General features: G+C 45.1%; 1 protein-coding gene across 1 annotated transcript; it reads right to left on the reverse strand.

Annotated features, from left to right (window-relative positions):
* Nucleotides 1-281: 281 nt before the first annotated feature.
* mybpc2a (myosin binding protein Ca) lies at nt 282-27854 on the reverse strand (the record flags this gene model as incomplete). The annotated part of the gene is made up of 26 exons (XM_056406904.1): nt 282-656; nt 913-1099; nt 2316-2452; nt 4263-4422; nt 7018-7157; nt 8451-8646; nt 9994-10082; nt 10418-10585; nt 12125-12259; nt 12399-12587; nt 12728-12832; nt 14028-14187; nt 14348-14487; nt 15207-15236; nt 15324-15430; nt 16283-16448; nt 17338-17507; nt 18163-18268; nt 20598-20722; nt 21923-22055; nt 22288-22457; nt 22538-22594; nt 25927-25978; nt 26202-26319; nt 27462-27610; nt 27746-27854. Coding segments are annotated over 26 exons (3333 nt in total), but the record flags the coding sequence as incomplete, so codon positions are not given.
* Nucleotides 27855-27908: the final 54 nt, after the last annotated feature.

The raw sequence follows: 27908 nt of genomic DNA on the forward strand, positions 1-27908 counted from the left end.
TGTATAAGAACCTCTTTAATCCCGGTGGCTTCATGATGTCGGCCAGGCCTGGCTGGACAGTGATCCCTCCACTCAACCGTCACCGGGCTGCTCACACACACACACACACATACACACACGCACACACACACACACACACACACACGCACACACACCGAGCACCCTGAGGTGTGCAGCCAGGTCGGTCGGTCACACTGAGGAGGTTTCCGGTGCTGTATACCGCTGCATCGCAATAATGAATTCATCCCGGCGCTATAAAAAAAACATCACAACAGACGCAATGGAAGGAAGGCTGTTTTTATAAGTGCGTTCAGTGACAGGTCCACTTCACAGAGAGGAAGGATCCGCCTGTGTGTGGTCACAGCGGGGCGGTGCTACACTGCACTCAGCCAGGATGTGACAAGGCGGCAGCTCACTGCTAAGATTGTGTGGCACATTACCGATGTGGCATTCGTCACGGCAGCGGTGAGAGGCAAGTGTATAGGGAGAGGGGACGGGGTGGGGGGGTCGAAGGGGGGGGGGGGGTATCTATTTTAATCATATTTATTCATGACTATCCCATTATACATAATCCATTATTATTCCTGTTCGAGTGTATCCTCCGCGGCTTCGCGCTGTCGCTCACTCCTTCGCCTCCACTCCTTTCTCTCGTACAGCTGGGGGGGAGAGAGAGAGACATTCAAATCAGCAGTAGATCATCCGGTTTAAAGGAACTACAGCACTCAGAAACTTTAACCGCCAAAGACAATAAGGTGATTTATTTTTAGCGCGAGCGGCTGGAGTTCCGAGTGAAATATATATATTTTTTTACGAGAAGAGATCAGTCGAAGCACCGAGCAGATGGAGATTTGTCACGCTGAGCTTTATTGAAGAGCTTTGGAACTGGTGTTATGGAAGTGAAGCTCGGCGTACCTCGAACCACGAGCCTGCACTCCACCTCGTCCTGCCCGAGGTCATTGATGGCCCTGCAGCAGTATCTGCCCCCGTCAAACGTGCTCGGCTTGCGGATGTTCAGAGTCAACACGCCCTGGTTGTTCCGACTCAGAAACCGGGGGTCTTCACCGATGATCATGCTGTTCTTCATCCAAATGATCTTTGGCTGAGGAACAGAGTGTTGGAGGAGGAGGAGGAGGAGGAGGCACATTTGGCGGGATAGAGGAGAGGAGGGAATATACAAACAGAGCGAGGCATGAGGGGAGGGGAGGAGAGCAGAGGGAGAGGTGGAATTAGGTCAACATTTCGGCTTGACAAATCTTTGCCGATTCCGAGGGATAAAAAAAAAAAAGTGTGAAAGATCTTTTTGCTTCCGACATAAAAATACATTCCTGCTGCAAAGGCGTCACAATCCTGTGTTCGACACTAGAGCACGACATCCATCAGCGGCCAGCGGCCAGGATGCTGGCGCTGGAATGTATAGTTGGCTTATTTGCAAGCTACAGTATGGACATCGCCTTTATTCCATAGGTGATGATGATGATGATGATGATGATGATGATGATAAAGGAGGTTTTAGCTCTGGCTGAAGAACATTTTGGCTTACAAACCACCCAAACTGGCTGTGTAGGCTGGAAACGAGGACGTTGGTGGGAGCTATGGGCAGCAACAGAACTATGATGGGGGTGGTGGGATTATATTATTCGGGTTGTCCGAGGAGCCTGGCATCCTGGTGTCAGGAACAGAAACGGGAGGTTGAGATGAAGTCAACATGGCAACCAGCATCGCTCACGAAACAGCAGCGGATGAGACGGTCGGCTAAAGGAGGCGAGGTCATGGACTGCAGGTAAGAAGTCGATGTCGTCACAGTGATGTCACCCGTTAGTTTGTTAACTGCTGTTAAAACGCATTAAATCGGCAATCGTGGCGTTTTGTAACCAAGTGACATGAGAGGGTGGAGGAAAGGCCAACGCTGAATAAGACATGTTCATGCTTTCATGACGTGAAAACAAACTGAAAGGATAAATGTTCAAATAAAAACAACTCCCAGACCGGATACGGGCGTGGTTGCAATCTGTCACGCACGAGTTAGTCTCGTCCTAAAACATCGGCTTTATCGTTAATTTTAATTAAAATGTACTTGTCGACTTCCATACAATCAATCAGAGGAGTCGCCCCCTGGTGGCCATTAGAGAGACCACTAAAGTCTTCTTTTAACACGAATGGATGCTGGTAGCTGGAGTTTGTTGAATTCAAAGAAGTGTGGGAGCTGTCGTCCTGCTGCAGAACCTCAGCTTTCACAATCTCCAACTGATTTATATATCAGAATTTAAAAAATAGTCGCAGTGACACACACTTGTTTATGGTGACGTTGTAAATACCTTTGGGTTGCCACGGACGGAACAGCTGATGGCTGTAGAATAACCTGCCACCACACTTCTGTCCACCAGGGGCGCCGTGAACTTGGGGGAATGGGTCACCTCCGCCTCTTTGAAAGGTGGACGGTTATGGGACAAACCTGGACGGGTGGAGAAGTGTAAACATGCGTCGTGTTACGTCGTGCGTTGACATCACTGTCAGGGGTAGTCCGGGTTGTCGCAGCGAGAGAGGACCCAAATGCCGACATTACTGCACAACTATATTTATTTTCCACAAATCACAGACCAGACCAGAACAGGAGGACAAACACGCGGACCAAACAGTACGAAGCCACACTGGGAATGAGACACAGGGTTTATTACATACAGGCAAGGTGAGAGGATTGGACAACGGGGAACAAGACACAGGTGGACACAATGAGGGCGGGACCAGCAATCACACAGAAGGAAACAATCAGGACCAGGGCAGACAATCACAAATTCAAAACAAGACACAAAACTAAACACCAACTCCAGATCCTAACAATCACACACACAGACCCGTGTGAGCTTCAGGTCCGTAGTAATTCAAACGCTCTCCATCGCAGAATGCATTATTCACCTCTCGTCAGCGTGCCGGCGTCTAGCTTCCTTACATGAGGTGAATGTGTTCGCTGGTATTCAAAATTAATATTCAGCTCTTTTACCTTTTGATGGGTTGAGATGAAAGATTGTATTTGCTCAAGAATATTTTTAAAAATGAGGTGTAATATTGTTTCAGTATTTATATTTACTGTCTTGTTCTATAAAAGAGTTATGTTCACATGATCAGGAAAACGATGACGATAATGTTTTGTTTACTTGCTGTCTTTGATGATTATCTGTCACATCACTGATCAATGAACATGGAAGGTCACCTCGAGCAGCCTCAGGCGCCACCCCGATGGCGGACGAGTAACTAAGAACATTTCTGGTGAATAAATCACGGGAAATGTTTTGCCCTCGCCTACTGTCTTAATCACCGAAGATGCCAGTGGAGGAGGCAAGGACAGAGGAGTCACCTTGGAGAATGTCATTTTAAAGCGACGTAAATTAGGTATGAAGGTGGAACAGCAGCATCATCTGTCCATTGTTGTGTTATACTGCCGGATTTCATGATCTCTGTCAGATGATCTTATATCTTTACAATACAATTTATGAATATTAACGTAACAGCTACATTTGAGTCCTCTAAACATATTTATGACATGTTTTGATGGACATGTCTCAATTTAACCCCACAACAAACCCTCTGGCTCGTCGGTGTCCCCCTTTCACGGTCAAATCTGTTGAAGGATGTGTGTAAAACGAGGACTGAGACGCTTCATCGTTGACCAACTGTTGTGTCTCTCCACCGCTTTGGGATTGTTTCGTCTTCCACGCCAGATGCTGACACGAGCAAATTTCAATTTGCAGATTACTAACTTGTGTTTCATTATGATGTCAGGTGGGTACTATAACCAACGATCCTCACGATTTTATAGGCCAGACGAGTGCTTGGAACACAAAGGAGTTGTGTCTGGTTGGCTGCCACATTTTCTGATGGAGTAAGCAAAGGCAACAACACCACCGCAGCAGCAGCATTTGGCTGGTGGCGGGGGTTGATTTCCCAGCCTCGTTGCTTTCATAATCTGTGGCCGGCATTAAATGTTATATAACGCTCAGTCAAAGAATATTTCAGTTAAATATAATCAGCGTGAATTCATTTCCCCCTAAATTACATCCAAGTAATTAATCACAGCTAAAAAAACTGTTCTAAAGTTATTACTGTTTGTTATAAATCATATTAGTTTATGTTTTACTCATATTCGCGCTTGTAATTTGGTCACGATACCTTCACTTTTCTCTGCATTGTTCCCTTTGCATATCATTGTAGTGCACGGCTGTGTGTGTGTGTGTGTGTGTGTGTGTGTGTGTGTGGGGGGGGGGTACCTGTTTTGCCCACGATGGCGGTGTTCCCGCTGATGCCGGCCTCGACGCTGAGGCCGCAGATGTTTTCGCTGAACACTTGAAATAAATACTCGTTCCCCATGACCAGGTCGGGGACAGTGCAGCTGGGCCTGCGGTTGTGCTCGAAGACCGTGAACCAATCCTGATGCGGGAGGAAGAGAGAGCGAGAGCGAGAAGTTGAAAGAGGCTTATAGCTGAGGTTGAGAACGTTATAAACTGAATCATGTGCAATCTCCCCAGCATCCTTGTTCTTCTGGTCCAACTTCCTGTCCAATCACACAACATAGTGACCATGACGGTAGAGTGAGGCGTTGCCCTTTGTGACTAGTTAGCAGCCATTACGAAGGTGGACACATAGGGTCCAGGAGTCAAAGGACACATAGGGTCCAGGAGTCAATGGACACATAGGGTCCAGGAGTCAAAGGACACATAGGGTCCAGGAGTCAATGGACACATAGGGTCCAGGAGTCAAAGGACACATAGGGTCCAGGAGTCAATGGACACATAGGGTCCAGGAGTCAATGGACACATAGGGTCCAGGAGTCAATGGAAACATAGGGTCCAGGAGTCAAAGGACACATAGGGTCCAGGAGTCAAAGGACACATAGGGTCCAGGAGTCAATGGACACATAGGGTCCAGGAGTCAAAGGACACATAGGGTCCAGGAGTCAAAGGACACATAGGGTCCAGGAGTCAATGGACACATAGGGTCCAGGAGTCAAAGGACACATAGGGTCCAGGAGTCAAAGGACACATATGGTCCAGGAGTCAAAGGACACATAGGGTCCAGGAGTCAATGGACACATAGGGTCCAGGAGTCAATGGAAACATAGGGTCCAGGAGTCAAAGGACACATAGGGTCCAGGAGTCAAAGGACACATAGGGTCCAGGAGTCAATGGACACATAGGGTCCAGGAGTCAAAGGACACATAGGGTCCAGGAGTCAATGGAAACATAGGGTCCAGGAGTCAAAGGACACATAGGGTCCAGGAGTCAAAGGACACATAGGGTCCAGGAGTCAATGGACACATAGGGTCCAGGAGTCAAAGGACACATAGGGTCCAGGAGTCAATGGACACATAGGGTCCAGGAGTCAAATGGAAACATAGGGTCCAGGAGTCAATGGACACATAGGGTCCAGGAGTCAAAGGACACATAGGGTCCAGGAGTCAATGGAAACATAGGGTCCAGGAGTCAAAGGACACATAGGGTCCAGGAGTCAATGGAAACATAGGGTCCAGGAGTCAAAGGACACATAGGGTCCAGGAGTCAAAGGACACATAGGGTCCAGGAGTCAAAGGACACATAGGGTCCAGGAGTCAAAGGACTAGGGTCCAGGAGTCAAAGGACACATAGGGTCCAGGAGTCAACGGACACAGGAGTCAAAGGACACATAGGGTCCAGGAGTCAAAGGACTAGGGTCCAGGAGTCAACGGACACAGGAGTCAAAGGACACATAGGGTCCAGGAGTCAAAGGACACATAGGGTCCAGGAGTCAAAGGACTAGGGTCCAGGAGTCAAAGGACTAGGGTCCAGGAGTCAAAGGACACATAGGGTCCAGGAGTCAAAGGACTAGGGTCCAGGAGTCAAAGGACACATAGGGTCCAGGAGTCAAAGGACACATAGGGTCCATGAGTCAAAGGACTAGGGTCCAGGAGTCAAAGGACACATAGGGTCCAGGAGTCAAAGGACTAGGGTCCAGGAGTCAAAGGACACACAGGGTCCAGGAGTCAAAGGACACATAGGGTCCAGGAGTCAAAGGACTAGGGTCCAGGAGTCAAAGGACACATAGGGTCCAGGAGTCAAAGGACACATAGGGTCCAGGAGTCAAAGGACACATAGGGTCCAGGAGTCAAAGGACTAGGGTCCAGGAGTCAAAGGACACATAGGGTCCAGGAGTCAAAGGACACATAGGGTCCAGGAGTCAAAGGACACATAGGGTCCATGAGTCAAAGGACTAGGGTCCATGAGTCAAAGGACTAGGGTCCAGGAGTCAAAGGACACATAGGGTCCAGGAGTCAAAGGACTAGGGTCCAGGAGTCAAAGGACACACAGGGTCCAGGAGTCAAAGGACACATAGGGTCCAGGAGTCAAAGGACTAGGGTCCAGGAGTCAAAGGACACATAGGGTCCAGGAGTCAAAGGACTTGGGTCCAGGAGTCAAAGGACACATAGGGTCCAGGAGTCAAAGGACACATAGGGTCCAGGAGTCAAAGGACACATAGGGTCCAGGAGTCAAAGGACACATAGGGTCCAGGAGTCAAAGGACTAGGGTCCAGGAGTCAAAGGACACATAGGGTCCAGGAGTCAAAGGACTAGGGTCCAGGAGTCAAAGGACACATAGGGTCCAGGAAAAAAATGAATCCAAAGGAACATTTTGAACTGGATTATTGTCCTGCTTGTTAATGCAACGTGTCGTAAACTAGCTCTTCATGTAGAGCAGCAACAAACCATCTGAATGATAATGTGAGAAAGCGTTTTGAAATGACAACGAAGACAGAAGCATTGTGGGTAACGGTGAAGCTGAACACGAACTGCTTCACTGTGACATAATCTTGTTCAGATTATGTTCATTCTAGTTTAGGATTAGGTTTTGAACAACTTGAGTGCTCTTCAAGCAGATCTTAACCGAACACAATTTAATTTTTCACATCCTCTGCTTCACAGTTGCAGACCTCCGATATGACTTCCGGTGAATTACACCCCTGAAACCTCTCCTCTTCTCCCTCCAAGCGTACCTTAGTCTTCATGTCGGCCTTCTGAATAGTGTAGCCGATAATCTCACTGTTGCCGTCGTCCTTGGGCGGCTCCCACTGCAGCGCCGCGTTGCAACTCCACACCTCCACGACCTGCACGGCGGTGGGAGGACCGGGCTTCTCTGGTGGGTTCGAGAGAGGAGACGGAGGATGAGGGTCGGAGGGTTTTGCTAGTTGAGATCACTAACTGTCGAAGGCAAGCTTTTAGATCAGTGGTCCCCAAACTAAGGCCCGCGGGCCGGATATGGCCCACCTCCACATTTGGCCCGGCCCCCTGAACAATGCCAGAGACGCATTATGATTGATTTATTTTCAGTCTGGCCACGCAAATCCTAGACTTTTTTTTCTGTGAACAACACAGAGAGGGGTATTTGGTTGTTATCTATTTCATAAATAGTGTTATTTATTTCCTGACTTTTTTTTTCTGTGACGATCCCGGAAAGGGTTATTAATATTTGGTTATGTGTGGCTTTCTGGAAAACAATAAATGTTTACATTTAGGCACCCCTGTGATCGTCACATTTTCTCTGTTACAAACTGACCCCGGCCCCCATCAGAGAAGGGAAAAGTTATGTGGCCCTCACAGGAAAAAGTTTGGGGACCCCTGTTTTAGATGGACGGATTGATGAAGTGAAAGAGTAAAAAAAAAAAATCAACATTCGCGGTGGGAGAGACTTGGCAATGACAGAGGAGCAGAGCAAGAGGCGGGTTCAAGGAGAGGTGGGGAGGCGCTACGAGAAGAAACTGTGTTGGTGTCGATCTGCCCAACTGAGGAACAGCAGAGCAGAAGAATGCATTGTGTTTCTCATTGTTCTCTCTGTGTGGCCGCGCCGTACAGAACTACTGTACAACATGGCGGTGTGCTCGCCATTAATCTTCCTCTGCGGAGTACAGAAGGAAAAAGTGAGCGTCGGCGACTGTTTCTGAAATCCTTCCTGTTCGCTCTCCTGCTGAGAGGACGCCGATCAGAGGAGTGCAGCTTCCCATGAGCTCAACCTTCTCAGCGGAGGAAGTGACAGAGTAGCCCTCAGAATCCCAGTCCACACGCACATAATCTCAGTGGAGACCCGCCAAATAATCCCCCCCCCGACACACCCTAACCCGGGGAGACGAGCCCTAAAATGAGGAATGAGCTGGCGGCCGCGGTGGCGGTGCAGGAGCCCGGATTAATAAACCAGAGGGAGGAATTGGCGCTTTGATGATTTGCTGCGTTGAGCCACAGATCCCTGGGAGTATGAAATGAGGAATTATCATCAAATTCTCATGACATGTCACAGATTTGGGCTCAAGCCATCATCCCCTTCCCAGCAGGTTATTAATCGTGTGACTTGTGAAGTATGAAGCGTTCTGATTTAACAGGGAACACGGCGAGCGTGTGTCCGCAGGTGGAGCTGGGTTTCGGGGGCGGGACTGACCTATGACCTGGATGTGCACGTCAGCGCTGACCGACATGTTCTCGATCTGAACGGACAGCGTGTATTTCCCGGAGTGGGCTCTCTCGACCGAGCGGATGAAGAGGATGGTGTCCACGTCACTGGTACGGGTTCCCACGCTTCTGTCCTCCAGGAGAACGCCATCTTTGGACCAGGTCACCACAGGGCGAGGCTTACCCTGCAGTCAGAGTTATGGAAAGGGATTCAAATGTAAAGTTCTGGAGGACATGTTTACAGGGCCAAATAAACAGAATAACAAGGTGCGATAGGTTTGCCAGTTGATCACGTTGATATGATATATGACTGGTGTATATGAAGGAAGTAAACATTCCTAAATGTTTTTATTTTTAAGAGGTATTATGCTTCCTCATATATTGGTCCATGGTACCCCTTTACTACTGTTATTTTAGACATATTACTGTTTGTTTATTTCTTTACTACTTTTTTTTATTTTTTTTATGTCATTGATCTGCTAAAGAAACGTTTTTTATTTGCCATTATTAAACAAGATAACATGCGATCCGATCTCAGAGAACTTTTCCAAACGAGTCTTCCTTTATTAGTCATTATAAGGTGACTTCCGAGCTTTGGCATTGGAATAGTTTGGGCATCCTTTTCTTCGTCCAGATGGCACAGCTCTCTCCTCCCAGCAGAGCGTCATGTAGCCACGTCCTCCGTCTGGCTTTCATCTGCTTCTTCAAAAGCAGGTAGAGCCATGGCTCCCTTTTTTTTTGTCTATTGTTATTTGTAACAATGCATTCCCCTTTGCTACTTACACTTCGCTTCTTTTTACCATGTTTTCATGTTGCAGGCTGCTTTCAAAAAGCTGTAATTCTCTCCGTGTGTTCTTTCTGTTACTGCAAAGTTTGACGATTTCATTTACTATTTACAAGAAGAAGAAACAAATGGGCCGTCACATTTACAGCTATGAGGTTATTTGACCGATCCAACACATACAAATAAAGTGCATGTGGACACAGAAATGAGCAATCAATCTGCCGCTGATATCTCTTGCCTGTGGTTTTGGTCCATTTTATTTGTTTTACTTGAATAAACCATTTTGTGTGATTTTTGTATGTGACTTTATTTTGAGAAAGGATGATACTTTTTAATTATAGTTTAGCAAAACTAGGTTCAAAATGAGTAAATACATTTCTTTTTAATGAAACAAAGAAGTTTTTTGTAAATTTAATTTTAAAACAAAATTCAATTTGCTTACCCAAATCAAAATCAAAAAATGTGCATGCTATGCCATTTCCTGTTTTGGGTTCAGCATGTTTTCTCTGTTGGGTTTAAATGAAATCTTTCTAAATTTTAAGACACGTTTGGTGCACTTGATTTAAAGGGGAACCATGATCAGGTTTAAAAAAGGATGTGTGTTGGTGCGACCCAGACTTTGTTTAGAAAGGCTTCAAAGTCTGAAATAGCCATTTTAGTAAAGGTGTGATGCGGAGGAAACCTTGGAATCTTTCGTGTCACTCTTGGCGTAATTGCTCTTGCTAAGCTTGGCCAGACTCAGACTAACCTGATAGGGGATGACCAAGTTCACCTTGTCGCCCACAAGCTTGATGAGTTTGGTCCTCAGATTGCGAGGCATGCGGATCTTTGGATTTTCTGTTTGGGAGGCACATTAGAGACGGAGAAGGAAAAGATGAGTAGAATTGGAGTGGGTGGTGCAGGAGGACTGTGCATATGTAAGATGTCCATATGTATTACTGGGAAGACACACAGTGGCATTATTCCTTTTTGGATGCAGGATGTGGTCAAGAAATAATCCATGTATAACAGCTAAGACCCAGTGCTAAGCTTTTTAATGAGATGTCGTTTTTTTTAACATCGGTACTGACTGGTACCAACGCTGGGAAATGTGTCCGCAGAGAAGTGTGGCACGTTTTAAACCACGGCCGTTGAGTTGAATGTCTCTCGATCATGGCGGTTTCTTCTCTCACCCACGATCTCCTTGATGGTGACGGCCTGGCTGAGAGTAGCGGGGGGGCTGCGTCCAGCGATGTTGATCGCCACCACTCTGAACAGTATCTTCTCCCCCGTTGGGAGACCCTTCACCCTGGTCTGGTTCTTCTCAACTGGTTCTTTGTTGGCTTCCACCCACTGATCACCTGAGGAAGGAGAGCCGTCAAAGGAGCAGGTCAGAAAACCAGAAACAATCCAGAGCTCTCTGGATAATGTAGAGAAACTGCTCAGGAACCAGGTGTGTCTAATTGACCATTCCTCCGCTGCATGTTATGCTCTTTGCATAAAAAAACGCGGGAGATTTATCACTCAAAATTCAAAGTGATTTCTGAAATATTGGGTCCTTGCATTCGGATGGAAGTCGGCAAAAGTTGATTAATCTCTAACACATTTTGGTTGAAAACACTGTTTGTAGCAGACTCTTTCATTCCAGCCGACAGGTTATGGAATGGGAATCTTAACAAATTTGGTCTTGAATATGCACTTGGAGACTATAAACTGAGCCTGGCCAAGACTGAGCAATATAAACTGTAGATATGTAGTCAAGAATGGGGCTTTATGTTTATTAACATAACCTGTAACCTCACAAACTAATGTAATGAAATGCTCTTCGGTAGGGAACGTAAATTCCTGGTTGCTATTGCTCTTATTTGGAGGTCCTCGACAGACCCGCTGCCAAGTTAAGGTTGCTATGATTTGGCAGTCGCTCACTGGGGGAGGAGCTTAGCAAACGTCGCCAGGTTTATTTTAGCTAGTGCATCCTCCTTTAGCATTGCTTTGCCTGTTAGCTAGCCAAAGAGACAAAGACAGTTACGCTGGAGAAGGATGAACATCAACCAAAACCTAAAAACAAAAAAGCTGTCTTAATCATACAGGTCTGTTAAGCAAACCAATTTATTTTAACTTATATATATTTGTTAGAGTGTATAAAAAATCTCTCTTAAGACTAAATGGACAACACAAAAATGAGAAATACTACACTGCCAATATTTCACATTAATCTATTGAAAGAGAAAATCAATATTAACTATTAACTATTATATTCTTATTTATGTATTAATTTAAAACAAACTTATTACATGTGCAAGTATATATAAAATCCACTACAACTCTACACTATTCATACCAGCAGCAATGTGAAATAGCAGCAGTTGCAGCACTTTTTCAATAAAAATTCAAATAGATTAGACAACTTATCAACTTTATATTTTACATTACATGTCATTTAGCAGACGCTTTTATCCAAAGCGACTTACAATAAGTACATTTCAACCTAGAGTATAAACTAAGAACAACATATTTGAGTTTGCTTTTAGTGATACGCTCACTTTTCTTATGGTAAACAGTTACAGTGTAAATGTTTCGGGGCTTTTACGTGACACGGTAAGAATGGAAGGATTTGACCTGATCTGTTCTGCCTTTGTCAACGTGACATCGAGTAATAAAGTTTGCCGTCTTTGTTTGGACTGCGGAGCCTCATTGTTGTTGTCGTCCCTTTCGGAGAACTTCGTTGGTCGATGCCTTAATTAGCGATGCACAACCTCGGAAAACACAACCCTGCTTCGTAAGAAATAACGTAATCGGCCTGTTCTGCGTGAAACATATTGATGTAATCGCACAAATTAAACTTTCACTGTGCGTACACGCCTTTCCTGTGAAGTGACAGACATGTTGCGTGTACTTACTTCCTTCTACGCAGTACTCAATGATGTAACCGTCGATGCCGCCAGCTCCGATCTTCTCTGGAGGACGCCACTTGAGAGCACAGGTAGTGTCGGTCACATCCTCCACCGTGAGACGAGTGGGCTCGCTGGTGGGGGCTGAGGAAGACAGGAGCTCATTAATACGTTAATACCCAGTGTAAATGGGATGGGAGGTAGGTTAAGCTGCCTCAAAATGAGCATTGCGTGAAAAGCCTCCGGTAATTAAACATTCTACTGATGATAAATGGCGTCGCACCAATGGGCATGAAGGGCATTGAGTTTCCGCTGGGCTGAGAGATGCCGATGCCGTTGACTGCAAACACTCTCATCTCGTAAAGGACGCCTTCGATCATCTTCTTAGCCTCGTATGTGGTGGACTCGAAGACATCAAAGTTCAGCTTGGTCCATCTGGATGAGCCGACCTTCTTCCTCTCCATCAGGTACCCTGGAGGAAGAACATACGGGAGTCTTTAAAATGATTTGTTCTGGAGAAAGTTGTTCACATGGGATGGACAGAGGGGATACTGAACTGCTGTTTCCTCCGGGGAGGTGGACATAAGATCTGACCAGAAGTTTCAGGGGTACCTTTAATGGGAACTCCGCCGGTGAATGCAGGAGGGTCCCATGTGATCGTGCCAAAGTCCTCGCCAACTGATATGCATTTGACATTCTCAGGAGGGTTGGGCAGATCTGGAGAGGTGGGTTAGAGATTTTTATGGAAAGAGAGGAGAGATAAAACATAGGGAGAAACGAGAGAAGGATTAATTATGACCTAAGAGGGGGTTTTTAGGCACAACATTTAAACATCACATCCTTAGCTTTTTAAAATTATTCAGATGTGTATTTCACAGGACTGGTCATCCCCACTTACCTGTCAAATAACTTTAGAGTGCAAAGATTTAGCCAAATTAAGTGCACTTCCACATCACACTGCTTACTGTAGAGAACGGCATCGTATTTCAAAGCATGATCTAGTGTTGTAGATACTTTAATATGCCTTTAAAACATTGCAGATATTAGTTACTGTCAGACGACGATGCATAAGTACCTTAAACCTGCTTTCTTTCTAACGGCCATCAAGAGGAGACTCCTCTGGTTACAAAAATAAGTCAGATTGTGTAGAAATCTATGTAAAAAACGACCTCAGTAAACGACGACAAATGAATGTGAGGTCTCAGTGGTGGATTTCAAATTGTTTTCAATCACGCATGATGTTAATTTAGTGCACATGGGCCCCGTTCAAAGTAAAATAAATCAAATACCTCAGCGTTGGCCGGTCTTGGAGCTTTATCTCTTCCACCGTGTGTTTCAGTTCATGAAAGCTAATTGGAACATTTGAGTTGCCTAAAAAAATATTTATGATACATATATATTCAGAATATCTCGTCTGCTAATGGTGAAGCCTAAAGGATACTTTTATTCTACAGCCACATTGCAAGGCATAGATTTTCCAAACATGCAGTATTATGTTATGCTACAAGTGTTTTCCATTTCAAATATAGGAAATGAACCTTGCTGATGTGATGACCACGTCTAACTGCTTTAAATGCACCTTGCTAACCTGACCTGTACAAACATAAAAGCACACTGTGCCATCTCGCTGATGACAAATGACAAACGGTTTAGAATTTAATAAATAATAAATCAAAATTAATTAATGCACATTCAGCATATTTTAAAGCTGGCATTGGGATGGACCTAACATTGAGATGATTTATGGGTTTAAAAGATGGCACCGACTGCAACAATCTTTCACTTATTTCATGATCAAATCTCAGTTTCAAGAGCAGAGCCCGAGGAGCAGGAGAAGTAGAGGAGGAGCAACAGAACAGAGGAAATAAAAAGGAAGGAAAAAAAGAGGCAAAAGTGAGCAGAATCCACTGACCCACAATCTTGATGAAGAGTTCAACCTTGTCCGCTCCGACGGGGTTAGTGACGGTGATGGAGTAGGGGCCCTCGTCGCCTCTCTCCGCCCCCTCAATCACAAAGGTGCTCAGGGTCGTCGTTGACTCCACGCGGACCCTCCCCTCGGCCTCGGGCACCACCTAGGACAGAGCAAACGAGTCTCGTGAGGACGCCGCTGCCACACGGATTCCACCTCCTCTCGTCATGCCTCGTTCTTCTCGTTCTGCTCTGATGGACGCACACAGGTAGAGAGTGTGTGTCTGAGTGTGTCTGAGGTGAGTCCTCCCTGTTCCTCCTCACCGTGTCTCCTCTCATCCAGCACACGGTGGGCGCCGGCTCGCCGGTGATCTCCACGTCGAGGCGAAGTTTGTTTCCGGCCACCACGGTGATGGTGTTCGTGCCGTCGCTGCCGCTGGCGTCCATGTGTATTTTGGGAGGGTCTGTCGTTGTGAGCGTGCGAGGAGGAGACAGCCAGGGGAGGGGGAGGAGGACATTCAGGTGAGAAGCATAACACACCGTCCAACCTGGACCCGATAGTGCCGCTGCATGAGGCACCTTTCATGGCCTGTGTTTAAAGTCACGGCAGTGCACCTGCGTCAGTGTTAGACGCAGAATGAAGAGACAGAGAGTCGAGTGTGGATGAGCCAGACAAACTCGGGACTTTCACCCAGGACACCACTGTTAGTGTTTTGTGTAAATCAAAGTCAATGTTGACTTGACCCTAAGGCCAGTTATGTAACAAACATACCTATTTTCAACCCCAACCCAGTCTTTGGTTTTCATATATTCAACTAGTTCCTGTGAGTCCCCTTAAGCACCAGTATGTGTTTCTGACACTTTCATACTTTTTTTAAGACTTTTTCTAAAGACTTTTTAAAGTTCAAATATGCGTTTACATTGAAAACTGCAAGATTTCCATTTGAAACATATTGTTTTACTTCACTTTCTCTAAACCTGGTGAGCAGGGCACACCCGTTTTCATACAGGTTTAGCATTAAAGCTATAAAGTCAATAAGTAAATAAAGAAAAGTGACCTCAATCATATTGACACTGCTTCTATCCAACTTCAGATGATTATTGGACCTTTAAATCAGCCCCTCGCATAGATCTATACAGACACTGTAAATATGATGATGTGGTTTGAAACAACAATACTTACCTTCTCTGGGAACATACTCAATCTTGATTTCTAAGGGGTAAAATATATGAATTAGTCTCATTCAGATGCGGTCAGCTCGTCAAAAGCTTCACGTTCCGGTCTGCGCGGCGCTCTCACCCAGGAAGTTGAGTTTGGCAGAGAGAGAGAGGGCGTATCCAACGGGGACGAACGTATAATCTCCAGCGTCCGAAGGCATCACTTCATCAATCATCAGCTTGTGGATCCTGGGGGGCATAGTGCCAGATGTTACCAAGGAGACAACACTCGTTGTGACCGGCAATTATGCATGTTGCCGTGGCAACATGCTCCGCGGGGCAATATCGCAGAGTGAGAAACATTCTCAACGTCTTTCACCTTGTGTGACCGCTGTTGTCTTGGCGTATCTCCTCTGATGGAGGGATTACTACGCGAAACCCCGGACCCTAGGGGGGTGTACGACGTGCAGATGAGTGTGTGTGTGTGTGTGTGTACAGATTGCAGCCTATCCTAAAAAATGGGTCAAGTAACTCATAAAAACATTCGTTAATCATTTGCAAAACCATGTGGTAGACCAGGGGTCAGGAACCTTTTTGACTGGGAGAGCCATAAAAGCCAAATATTTCTAAATATATTTAATTGAGAGCCATATAGTATATTTAACGTATAATAAATTAAATATGTCTTGCTTTTAATGCGACTTTTTCTTTGCTCCGCCCCGATGCGTGCGCCGGCATCGGAGCTCTGAGGCGCGCGAGACGGAGAGCCGAGAAGTGTCAACGCGACACGTAGAGACAGAATGACATGCTGCTGTGTAGAGACGATCAATAACAGACGTTTAGTTTAATAAAAGAACAAAGATGTCTTTCAGAAAAGGACCTTAAATTACTTCTGCTGTCATCTGGCGCGATAGAGAAAATTACAGGGGGGCGGGCGGAGATTTATTTATTTATTCAACTCAAAATTGTTTGGGAGCCATATGCCGTCACCAGAAGAGCCATAGGTTCCCGACCCCTGTGGTAGACAATACTCATTGTGATAGTTATATGATTGTGTGTGTGTGTGTGTGTGTGTGTGACATTCAGACATTGATTTAATACCTTCCGATGTGTGTGATCTTCATGCGTTTGTTGGGCTGGACTTCCACGCCGTCCTTGAACCATTTCCCCGTCACCTTTTCATCGGACACTTCACACTTGAACATGGCCTGCTCGGCAGCCTTCACGCTCAGGTCGGCGATGCTCTGAAGAATCTCCAGCTCCTTTTCTGAAGCAACATGGATCAGTAACGTTGTGTGTATATGTTAGAAATGCACCGCAGTCACTTTATTACTCGAAGAACAAACATTCAGCAAGAAGCTTTGTCAAGAATAGTTTGATATTGTTGAGGAATTAGCATTATATCTCTTGTCCTTAAAGTAATATCTGGAAGATTGTATGTGAAATGAATGTCTTCATCTATCATCATATGAGGTACCACAATGCATGGTGACTGCTGATGTAAGCACTTTAAAAAAAAAGAAAAGGATCCTCGAGATCGTACAAACAAAAAGTCTTTATAGCTGCTGCTTATAGCTTCACACTTAACAAACACACGTGACTATTAACTGGATTATTACCCAAAGCCCCGAACCGTTCCTTGTATGTTACATTTAATATAATGAATCGAACACATTGTGGGACACGATGATAATGTCGCTCCATCTTATTCAGGAAGTCTCTGCGATCTGGGTTGCAACACTGCGTTCATATTGATCAGCTCGTGTACTAAGACACTTTTCTCACGCTCTAATCAATTTGAGAGACTCGTCTGGCTCCAACTGTCGCGCCTTCGCTAGCCTGGTGTCTGAGGGGCCGGACCAGACCCAACCATCAATTTGGGAGGTTTAGAAGAAAATCAGCATGACGAATAATGTGATGGGACGACTGATAACACGGGATTAATGGAGTAATATCAATCATGAGATGAGTAATGGATAATTTATTGCTTCCCATGCTTGTCAGGAAGGAAAACATCAACACGTGCTGATGTGTAACTAACTGTCCCCTTCAGCTCCGAATTAAAACAGCCATGTCTGAAATACTTGTTAACAAACTTTATATAGCAGCTGGTGACCCGCGAACGTGTATTCTGAATCCAACAGAGGAACCAGTACCTTCGACTTCCAGCTCTGCCTTCGACTCGCCGCCGTTGGTGAGCGCCTGATACACGCCGACGTCCTCCTTCGTAGCTTCATTGATGATCAAAATGTGTCTCTTCCCGTCCTTTTTAAACCGGTACTTTGAACCTGCTGTTTCCTTGTTTAGCTCAACTCCATCCTTCATCCTGAGGACACACACACACACACACACACACACACACACACACGCTTCAGAGGAGGGGGAGCTGATTGACATGTCTGCAACGTTCTACATGGCTAGAGCCCTCAGGGATCGCTAGACTTTGGCCTATTTTCAAAGCGATCTATTTTGGGGTTTTTCTATTATTGTACAAAAGAAAAGTTAGAAGAAACAAAGAAGTCGTATTTTTAAAAGACAACTTTGTTTTTCTTTTCAATCACATTGACTGATTATTTGTGAATGGAATCATTAAGTCCTGCTGAGAACAAGCGCTCCTTCAGTGAAGACAGGCTTCTGCACACTGGCTTTCTTTAAATTTAATTTAATTTAGTAAAAGTTTACCTAGCTAGAAACTAGATTATCATGGGCTTGTCAAATTCCAGAAGATTGTAACACTCCAACATAAATGTAATAAACTATTCAGCTATGTAGCTAGCTTGCCATGTTATACATACATTACCTGAACTGAAAATACTACTATATGAGTTTTGCCAATGTTTCCCATCAAACTTTTTATTATTATTTTACTGGGCCTCCGTTTACTCATCGATACAGGCATTTCTGTAATATCTGTAATAATTAGAGCCCACAGATGATCACATTAACAATGCATTTCCGAAAGAACTGATATACCGGCTCACCATTTGACGTTGGCTCCTTCCTCGGACACCTCCACCTCGAACTCCACCTTTTCTCCGGCCACGGAGTGAACGTCATCCAGCAGCTTGGTGATGGTGACCGGCAGCTCTGAAGACAAACGCAAAGCTTTGAATCAAACTCGGAAAACAGCAGAGTCGTAAAAACGTAGCAGATCTACGGGGAAACCACGAGAGGAAAACTGAGGAGGACGAAACGAGTGAGGTGGATGAACAGAGCCGGCGTTCCAGTCGAGTGGTTGAGGCTTTTATTTTGTAAGGTCGATCATTTTGGAGCCTGGCTGAATTCTAGCACATGCAGAGTCTTGATTTCCAATAAAGTATCAGCTGGGTCCAAATCAAGCACAACACGGAATAAATGTATCTTACTAATACAGGAAGTGAACCCACATCGTTGGGTTAATCATGACGATATCAGTTTTATCACTGATGTCTAGTCATTTTGTATGATTTATGGCTAAAAACTAAAAAAAATTTCATTAACGTGTTTGTTTCACAGGTTTTGTATGATTTTGAATTCGCTGTAGATCAATCAGCTTCATCAAGCTCAAGTTGATAATTTCATCAGAAAAACACGCTTTTCATGTTGAGTTTTTGATTCCAAACACACAATCCAGATCTAGACACAACAGCATCAGCTGTAAATCGTGTATTTTTGTATCTTCCCTCCTCTGTGGACGGGTGGAAGGCGGCCTGTATATATGAGTGTTCTCCATAAGTAGGACAGACGATCACCCAGAGCACAACGTGCTCCTGAAATCTGTATCAGTGCCACCTCCGTCTTGCCGAGGTGGAAGGCACCCCGAGTCCCCCGAGGTGGTGGGAGTCACAAAGTGTAACCACATGGTGTGATGCTTGATGCGCTGCTATTTGTCATCGTCGGGTATCCAGTCGCCCCTCAGGGCATCTCAATTCTCTTTAACCTCAGCTTTAAAAGAGAGCCACAGAAACACGTACGACGTGACTGTGGCACTCACAAAACGTTCAATGAGCTCGATGTCTTCGGCGTAATTTGAGATCGTGTTGCTGAAAACACCTTCAAGAGATTTACTGAGTGACGACTGACCATTTAGGAGAGGTGGAGCAGAGCGACTACTTAAAGTGACACAATCAAGCACAATGTACACTTGCACGACCCAATACTCATGTTGCTTCTAGAGTTTTGTGAGTGTTGAGTTTAATGCCATTCAAACTGTGAATGATAGTTTATGGTTTTGACTCGTCATCGACTGAACTCCCCACTGCGTTTTGTAATATCGAGATGAATCAGCAGCAAGGTGCTGACGTAGAGGATGTAGGCCAACAGTGGCATGGATGATGCTTGTTATCTACACAAACAACACAATGAAGTGAAGACGCACACACGGACATGCACTATAGCTGCATGTCTGTGGTGAAGAGTTTACCCTTTAGTATGGCCTCTGATAATGTAAAATTAGGATGGGCGGCAGCGAGCACACAAAGTAAAGTATGGGATTAACGTAGAAGCAGTTGACCTAATTACATCTATTCCAACCTCTCACACACACACACACACACACACATACACACAGAGGACCGAGAAGAGACCACTGAGATATACATTCAGCACCAGAGACTAAAACAAATTATATCGTAGAATAAAATACAATATAATATAGTATAATGTAATATGGCATAACATAACATGAAATAAAATAATTTAAAATAATATAATGTAATAAACTAGAATATAGTATAATTTAATATGATATAACATAACATCAAATAATTGTAAATAATATAATATAATACACTATACTATAATATAGTATATTATAATACAATACATTATCATATTATATTATTTAATATAGTATCATAAAAGATGATATAATATAACATCAAATAATTTAAAATAATATAGTATAATATAATGCAATACAATATCATATTATATCATAAAATATAATATATTACAACATAAGAAAATAGAATGTGTGTCTAATAAAACTAAAAGAAGTGATAGTCGTACATTGTAATTATTATTAATTATTAATATTATGATTATCATTGTCAACAATATAAGAATACTTGTACTAAAACATTGTGGTATACAATATAAATATACCCAATATTACCACATTAAGTTAATATTTAAATTGAACGTCAGTCAAAGTGACCTTCAAAAACTCACATATCAGCCAACCTGTGATAAATGTGACAGCACTTAAATATGTAAAGCACAACCACGGGTAAACATGACAATAACAAAGCAATAAGTCCACTCATTAAGGCTGAGTGAGCATTAAAATAAACAGATGACAAACAGACACACAGAGGGAACAGAGCTGTCCAGCATCTCTACACTCAGATGACAGTGTTTGCTATATATATATATATATATATATACCCTCCTCCGTATGCAGGAAGGATTCCTCCGAAGACAGTGACTCATGTACCTTTGAGAAAGACCTCCGTGAAGCACTTCTCCTCCCCGACCACGCACTCGTACGCTGCGTCATCGGACAGGTTGCACTTGTTGATAGTGAGCGTCCGCTTGTTGCCCACGCTCTCAAACACATACCTGCATGATGGGGGGAGATTATACGAGGAGGATCATGAACAGACGAGGGGAGAGAGAGTTAAAATAATGAATAAGTGCTTTCGGCAAATCAGGTGCATAGAGAGGCCTGAAGACTAAGAGTCTGACTCAGAGTACACACATTCTTGTTCAGAGTGTGTGCTCCCACACACACACACACACACACACACACATTTGGGTTGCCGTAACGACATGGTAACAAAAAAACAAAGCACTACCTCCTGTGACGCCACAGGCTCATCATCATCGCACACAAAAGAAGGTGTGATGGGAAATATTTCACATCACTGGACAACATAAGCTAGCAACTGACATTCGTGGGTTTAACTTGAATAGCAAGAGATGAGGCAGTAAATTAAAGTGGCATTTAAAATAGCATTACATTTGAATTTATTTGTTGGCGTTTATGCTTTTCAGACACATGTAGTTCCTCAGAAAAAAGAGCGCTCCTTAATTCAAGCTGCTCCCATACAGCAGATGAAGAATTATCATTTATATGATGTAAGCCACGTAATCGATTTGTATGTAATCATGCGTATTGATTGGTGAGCCAGGAGCGGTTACGATGAAGAGTGACAAAGCCTGCTATGGATGGATGGGTCCAAAAACATACGACTTTCCCTCTGAAGACCTCTGTTCGTGTCCAGTGTGCAACCAAAACATTATGTAACATCTGTACTTGAGTAACATCACTTGCCTGTTACAACCCAAACATTTCACATCACTTTCTAAGTCGGGAAGTTACACACAAATAACATCACTTTGTACTGTAACCCAAACGGTGCTTTATTTGTTGCGCAACCTCCATACTTAAATAATGTCATTTTCAGACGTATTTTAATTCAAACCAAAATGGTCTTTTCCGAATTGAGCCAAGTAGTTTTTTCCCGTAAACATAACGTTTTGTTTGGAAAGGGTCGCTTGTAGGAACCCACAGATAATTCATTACCAAGTGCAGTTCCAGTGATGTCCAGAGTGTTTAATGGCCGTGATCCGCTTACCTCCCAGGCCCGATCCCAACGTCCTCCCTAAGGCCTCAAACTCTGAACCCTCAGGAGACCGAGCTGACGTCACCTTTCTAAATGGTTGCGTGTGAGATGCTGAACAACGTTGGTCACGTGGTGTCCTAGTGCACCCCGTCAACACATACCGTACATACTGCTCAGTGCACAATTTGCTTACTTGGCCGACGGTTTGATTTCCTGTCCGTTTTTGAACCACTTGATTGGAGTGTTGGGGTTAGCCAGCTCCACCTCGAGGTGGATCTTCTTGCCCTTGTCCACAGAGTAGGCGCCTTCCAGCTTCTTCAGGAAAGCTGACAAGAAATAATCCAGTAGAGTTCATCCACTGGTTTGACAGCCAAATAATCCAGATATGCCAACCAGCAGTTAGCATATGCCAACACACATTCCACCCCCCCCCCCCCCCCCCATGCTGGTATTTACAGCCCGCTGCATTAAACGGCTCTTGTTTCCTGGCTGCCGCCTCGCTCTTCGTCTCTTTTTTTGCCTCATAACACCTCTCCTGTCTCGTCCCTCGCTCCTCACCTTCACTCTTCTTGGGCTCCACCTTCTTCATCTTCTTCAGCCTCTTGAGCAAGCCCCTCAGGTCCGTGATGCCGTACTCAAAGGCGATCTTCTCATAGTCGCAGGGCTTGGCGTCCTTCAGGATTTCCCACACGTCCACCTCCACTTCTTCTACCTTTTGCTTCCTCTCCCTGAGGAAAAGAAACCGAACGTAAGAGACCCACGTTGAAGTTATCGTGTAGCGTCTGTGGCCCGAAGTCGATGGTCGTACCGTTTCTTGAGCAGGGCACTGAAGTCTAGATCACCAGCATCTTCCCCTCCATCTCCACTGGAATTCAAAGAACAGAGGTCGAGGGGGATAATATCGGTGCGTTAATAAACCTGAGCTATTTACCACACCGCTGAACACGGCGAGCACAAAAAGATTATTTGAAAAATACACACTCATTATAACACGTCCTTGTTAATCCCACATTACACAGAGCTATAAATACACAGACATGACATGGACGTTATAAAGCAAACAAAGGAAATGTGAGCAAATACAAAAGCACATGGTGGCGTTATAATGAATTGAATTAGTGGCTGTAGTTAAATCTTACCCTTTGTTCATCCTGTGCTCAGATAGATGCAAAAATAGGATGAGTGAGAACATAGAGCCGAGCGTTTGATGAGGACTACAAGCTACCATCATGCCCTAAATCCAAGTGACAGACAGCAATCACAATACACAAGCACATGTAAGCGGGAGACATGACAACAATAGGCTATAAGCAGAATACTCATGTTTGAATCCAAACATCTTATTGTCTCGAGCAGCACAAGTGAGCGACCGATGTGACAGCACGGCTAAAGTTGTCGTTTCAATATGGAATTCGGAGAAATATTCATCAGAGGAGAACACACTCGAGATTCAACACACAACTTGTCATGCAGAATCATAAGAACATTTTACGGTGCGGCTTAAACACTCCACGTGCATCTAAGTGATGAGAAGAAGTGTGCGTGGTCTCGTGTCATCAGTCTCAACAAGGTGACGAGAACCGTGTGCGGCGCCCGCCGATGAATGTCTCCGGGCTCTTGTGCTTGTCGTTTTCCGCCGTGAACACTTTTTTTTCCGGCTTCGTCGGGGCTCAACGAACCCGTCGGAGAGCAAGATGAATGCCAATAATGTCTAAGCGATTCCGAGTGATCGTGTTCGTCGTATGGATGAACGGTTCATCCGAGGATAACATCCATCCACGTTGCCCTCGCCAGTCCCATAAGCAAGCAAATCCCCCCAAGGTGATGATGCCCTCGTTCTGAGTGGTCGGGTGAGCGTGAAAACGATGTTGGCCGTCGACTGCGGCCGCACCAACGGCTACATTTCAACCTACTCGAGCACTTTTGACAGATCCTTGAGTGCTGCATCAGACGGCGTCAGATAGCTCATACACTGCATTTGTTTCACCGCTATTTCTTTCTGAATCCAGACTCAAGTTCACTGATTTTTTTCCCCAAAATACTGTTGTGTTGAAGTTCACATGCCAATGGGAATCAGGGGATTAGTATAATGAGCTCTCTTTCATGGCGCGACCATGTGCAGTGAGAGCAGAGTGCAACGCGCTCATCTCTCTCTCGCGCATATTATTAGAAACACTCTCGCTGGAGGAACTCGATGCTCATCACGAAAACAAAGAAATTGAAATGCAAACAGTTTTCCTCCAAGTGTCACTGTGTATAGTGATAAACAAATGCATCATGTATTAGATATGTGTTGACACGAAGCTTAAAGGAACAATACACACGACAGACAGAACATTGTTATAGTAGCAAACAACTATCGTATGAATAAAGATACTGGGGAGTAACTAACGTCTACCTGAGCAGAGAATGACTGTCCCTCTGTTTGTAATCTGAACATCTCTTTTTCTTGGTCGAGTACCTTCCTTTAAAACTGTCCTCACTGTTACCTCCCTTCCTATGCCTACATTTCACTCTCTTTAGCTTTACAGTGGTCGGGATTGTGTTGGTTCCAAGGTTTTAACGCCCTCCTCTGTGTCTCCGTCTCCTTGATTGGTTAATTCCCTTCACCTGCCCTCAGCCACGCCTGTCTCCTTGATTGGTTAATTACCTTCACCTGCCCTCAGCCCCGCCTGTCTCCCTGATTGGTTAATTCCCTTCACCTGCCCTCAGCCACGCCTGTCTCCTTGATTGGTTAATTCCCTTCACCTGCCCTCAGCCCCGCCTGTCTCCTTGATTGGTTAATTCCCTTCACCTGCCCTCAGCCACGCCTGTCTCCTTGATTGGTTAATTCCCTTCACCTGCCCTCAGCCACGCCTGTCTCCTTGATTGGTTAATTCCCTTCACCTGCCCTCAGCCACGCCTGTCTCCTTGATTGGTTAATTACCTTCACCTGCCCTCAGCCCCGCCTGTCTCCCTGATTGTATCATGCCGTACACCTGTGTTCTCCCCCTCTAAATTGTGCCAATCTTTCTCTTGTCTCCTGTCTTTATCTGAGTCTCGTAATGTCTCTGTTTCGATGTCTCACGCTCACTCTTTGTTCGCATGGTGATTCCTAGTGTTTTTTTGTAGTTGCTTTCAAGCCAGAGTTTTTTTGTTTGACCATTTCCAAAGTAAAGTGTGTTTTTTCCAGTCCAGCCTGTCTCTCTACACCTAAGCCTCACCCTGTGACAAAGGTAGGTGTCCCGAGTCCCGAAAAATACTGTTAAACATAAAATGTCCCTGTTTTGTAGTATGTATTGCACTGAATATGTTCTGTCTCCCTCTGAAGGCTTTTCATCAGGCCAACCAGTCTGAGAAGCGACAATGCGCTGAAGAAGAGAACAAAGCCTGTCACTTCTAACACACAATGAAAAACACAAGGAGTGAAAAGGAGTGAGAGTCCGAAAGACTGGAGGTAGACCACATGTCTTTACGTCTGTAAGACATGTTCTGAGAAGCACACAGATGAGGATCCCTCACTTACCCTTTGGAGGTTGAGCTGCATGACCTCCACGTGACCTCCACACAACGAGGCGTTAAAAGCATTCATTATCTCTTGAGTACAAACGTTTCGCTTTTCATCCATCACACCAGCATTGCCTCTCTCTCTCTCTCTCTCCTTCTAAAATCCTACCTCAACTAAACAGGATGCTGCCTTTAGCCTGTTGTGTCTGTCGTCATACCTGTGTCTTTCTGCTCGCGCTTTAACGAGGGACGGAAATTATATTTTTTAAACACAGATTACAAATATGGAGACTCAACATCTCAGTGGGAAGGCGTCGGCTGATTTACAGGACGCGTACTGTAAACAGCCTGAGCAGCTGAAATAAATAATTTAAAAAGTCATTCAAAAAAAAGCCACACAGATACACTTCACACAAGACAGAAATAGACAGTGAGGGGATATATTTTTTCTTTTTTAAGACTCCCTTGAGAAACCGCCACCGAGACATGTGATGAAATAGCCGACATGCTTTTTAAACCATGAGGGACTCCAGCTGAACCAAAAGCACCGAGGCAGCAGACGCATTGAGACGTGACAGAGCGGCAGACAGAAAAACAGACTCTGGCTCCGACTGAGGGATGGACAGACACACGGGCAGAGGTCTACAGAGGCGCGTATGGGAGACATGTGACGGCGGCTGACACGTTGAGCAGACCCTCGCCGACACTCACGATCGCTTAAACGAGTCCAAGATGTTGTTGTCCTGCTTCTCTTCTTCTGTACCTGAAAGCAGACAGAAGGAGAGAGACTGGTGAGAGCCCGGCTGGGTTGAGTCCTTCCTCGAGCAGCGGAGGAATAATGGAGCGGTGACCTCGCTCGGCCACTCAGTGAAAGGCCCTAATGTGTCTCGCACTCGCTGAGTTATTGGCTGGGTGTGTGTGTGTGTGTGTGGGGGGGCGAATGGAAGATGACAATAGTGAGATTTCTTTCTGTCTTGCAGACCTACCCTGCACGGTGACTTCGAATGAGGAGGTGTCAACCTTGTCTTTGATGGTGACCTCGCAGCGGTAGCCACCGGCGTCTCCGTCCACCACTTTGATGATGGTCATCTCGTAAGTGTAGATCTGAGAGAGAGAGAGCGAGAGAGAGGGATGATGTTGCTGCAAACACACACACACACAGTTCTGCAGTACGTGCTCACAAACCCGTGTATACAGATAACACGGCTTGACCAATAGAGGTTCGCCATCTGGAACCTAAAAGATCCCTTCAGAACACCTGGGACGATGAGGCAAATATGTGTGTATGAAAAGGCGACATGCCGTGTGAACACACTCTGCCGCCTGCATTTTTACATCAAAAAATAACTCATGTACTGCGTCGTGGTATTTGCTGATGCGTGCTGTAATTAATGAAATGCAGGGGAGCTACAGTAAGTGTGTGTCCAAATCATCTGTTGAGTGAGAAAGCGCCCACAACGGGAAAATCACGTGTATTCTCTCCTTCACGAAAATCACGTGTATTCTCTCCTTCACGAAAATCACGTGTATTCTCTCCTTCACGAAAATCACGTGTATTCTCTCCTTCACGAAAATCACGTGTATTCTCTCCTTCACAGCTCGCTGTCCCGAGCTCTCTTCCTCAACAGCAGAGAGAAGCAACAGACTCATTTTACTTTTCACGTCATGAAACAAAGACAAATGATCTGCCCTCGTCCTAAAAAGGTCCTGAATCAATAAACGAGTACCTCCTTGTTTTAAGAATGAAGCGGTACGCTCGTTGTAGCCGCGGCGCTCTGCGTGGTCCATCCATCATGGTCATCCCTGCAAACCCCATCACGGGAGTTCATGTACTTTGAAAAAGTGCAACGCTGTTATTGGAGGTTTAATGTAACTTAATATAACTTAATTTAGAGCCTGGTCTCTGCGGTCGAAACTCATGAGAAAAGTTCCTGTGGCCAAAAAGGGTCTGGAGTCAGCTGGTTGATCGATATACCATTTGTTTGATTGCACACTCATCATTCCCTCCATGTCCTTTTTTTTGCAATTCAGAATGATTTAAAAGTCTACAGTTTATTTGTAAAATGAGCCCATCTTGGTCACACAGATGATCCTCTGGGGACCATGAATATCTCAAGCAGGCACAAACGTCATGGAAATCCAGTTGTTGAGATATCTTAGTGGTCCGCACACTAACATCGCCACGGTTCGGCTAATAATCTCTGTCGCGATGAATCTATGCGAAGGTGACGTCAGCACAGACGCACCTTGGTGTTCCTGTCGTAGACCTCTTTGAACTCCAGGTGCTTCCCAGCTTTGCTGCTCAGGTCGAGCCACTTCCCCTTCAGCCACTTCATGTTCGGCTTCCTCAACAGGTTCGTGGAGTAAATTTTAGTCACAAATGTAACGTCCTTTCCTGCAAGGGTGAGACGCAGTCATTTATTCTAATAGACGAGCTGACAGCATTCCAACAGGAATTTGGCCCTCAGCGGGCGAATGCTTTCATTTTGGATATCATTCAGGACTTTTACGGCGGATCCTCTTGCCAGACCTTTTGTTATCGTCACACTCTCCGGCGTCTCCACGAAAATGCTGCTCGTCTCCGATAGCTGACGATCCTCCCCCGGCACATTCTCTGTGGAGGGTGGTGAACAGATGAATCACAGAGGGCATATTGCAGCTGGAAATGACGATCCGGGGGCCACACAACCAAC

This window comes from Pseudoliparis swirei, chromosome 23 (assembly GCF_029220125.1).
Source record: "Pseudoliparis swirei isolate HS2019 ecotype Mariana Trench chromosome 23, NWPU_hadal_v1, whole genome shotgun sequence".
In the NCBI taxonomy this organism is placed as follows: Eukaryota; Metazoa; Chordata; class Actinopteri; order Perciformes; family Liparidae; genus Pseudoliparis; species Pseudoliparis swirei.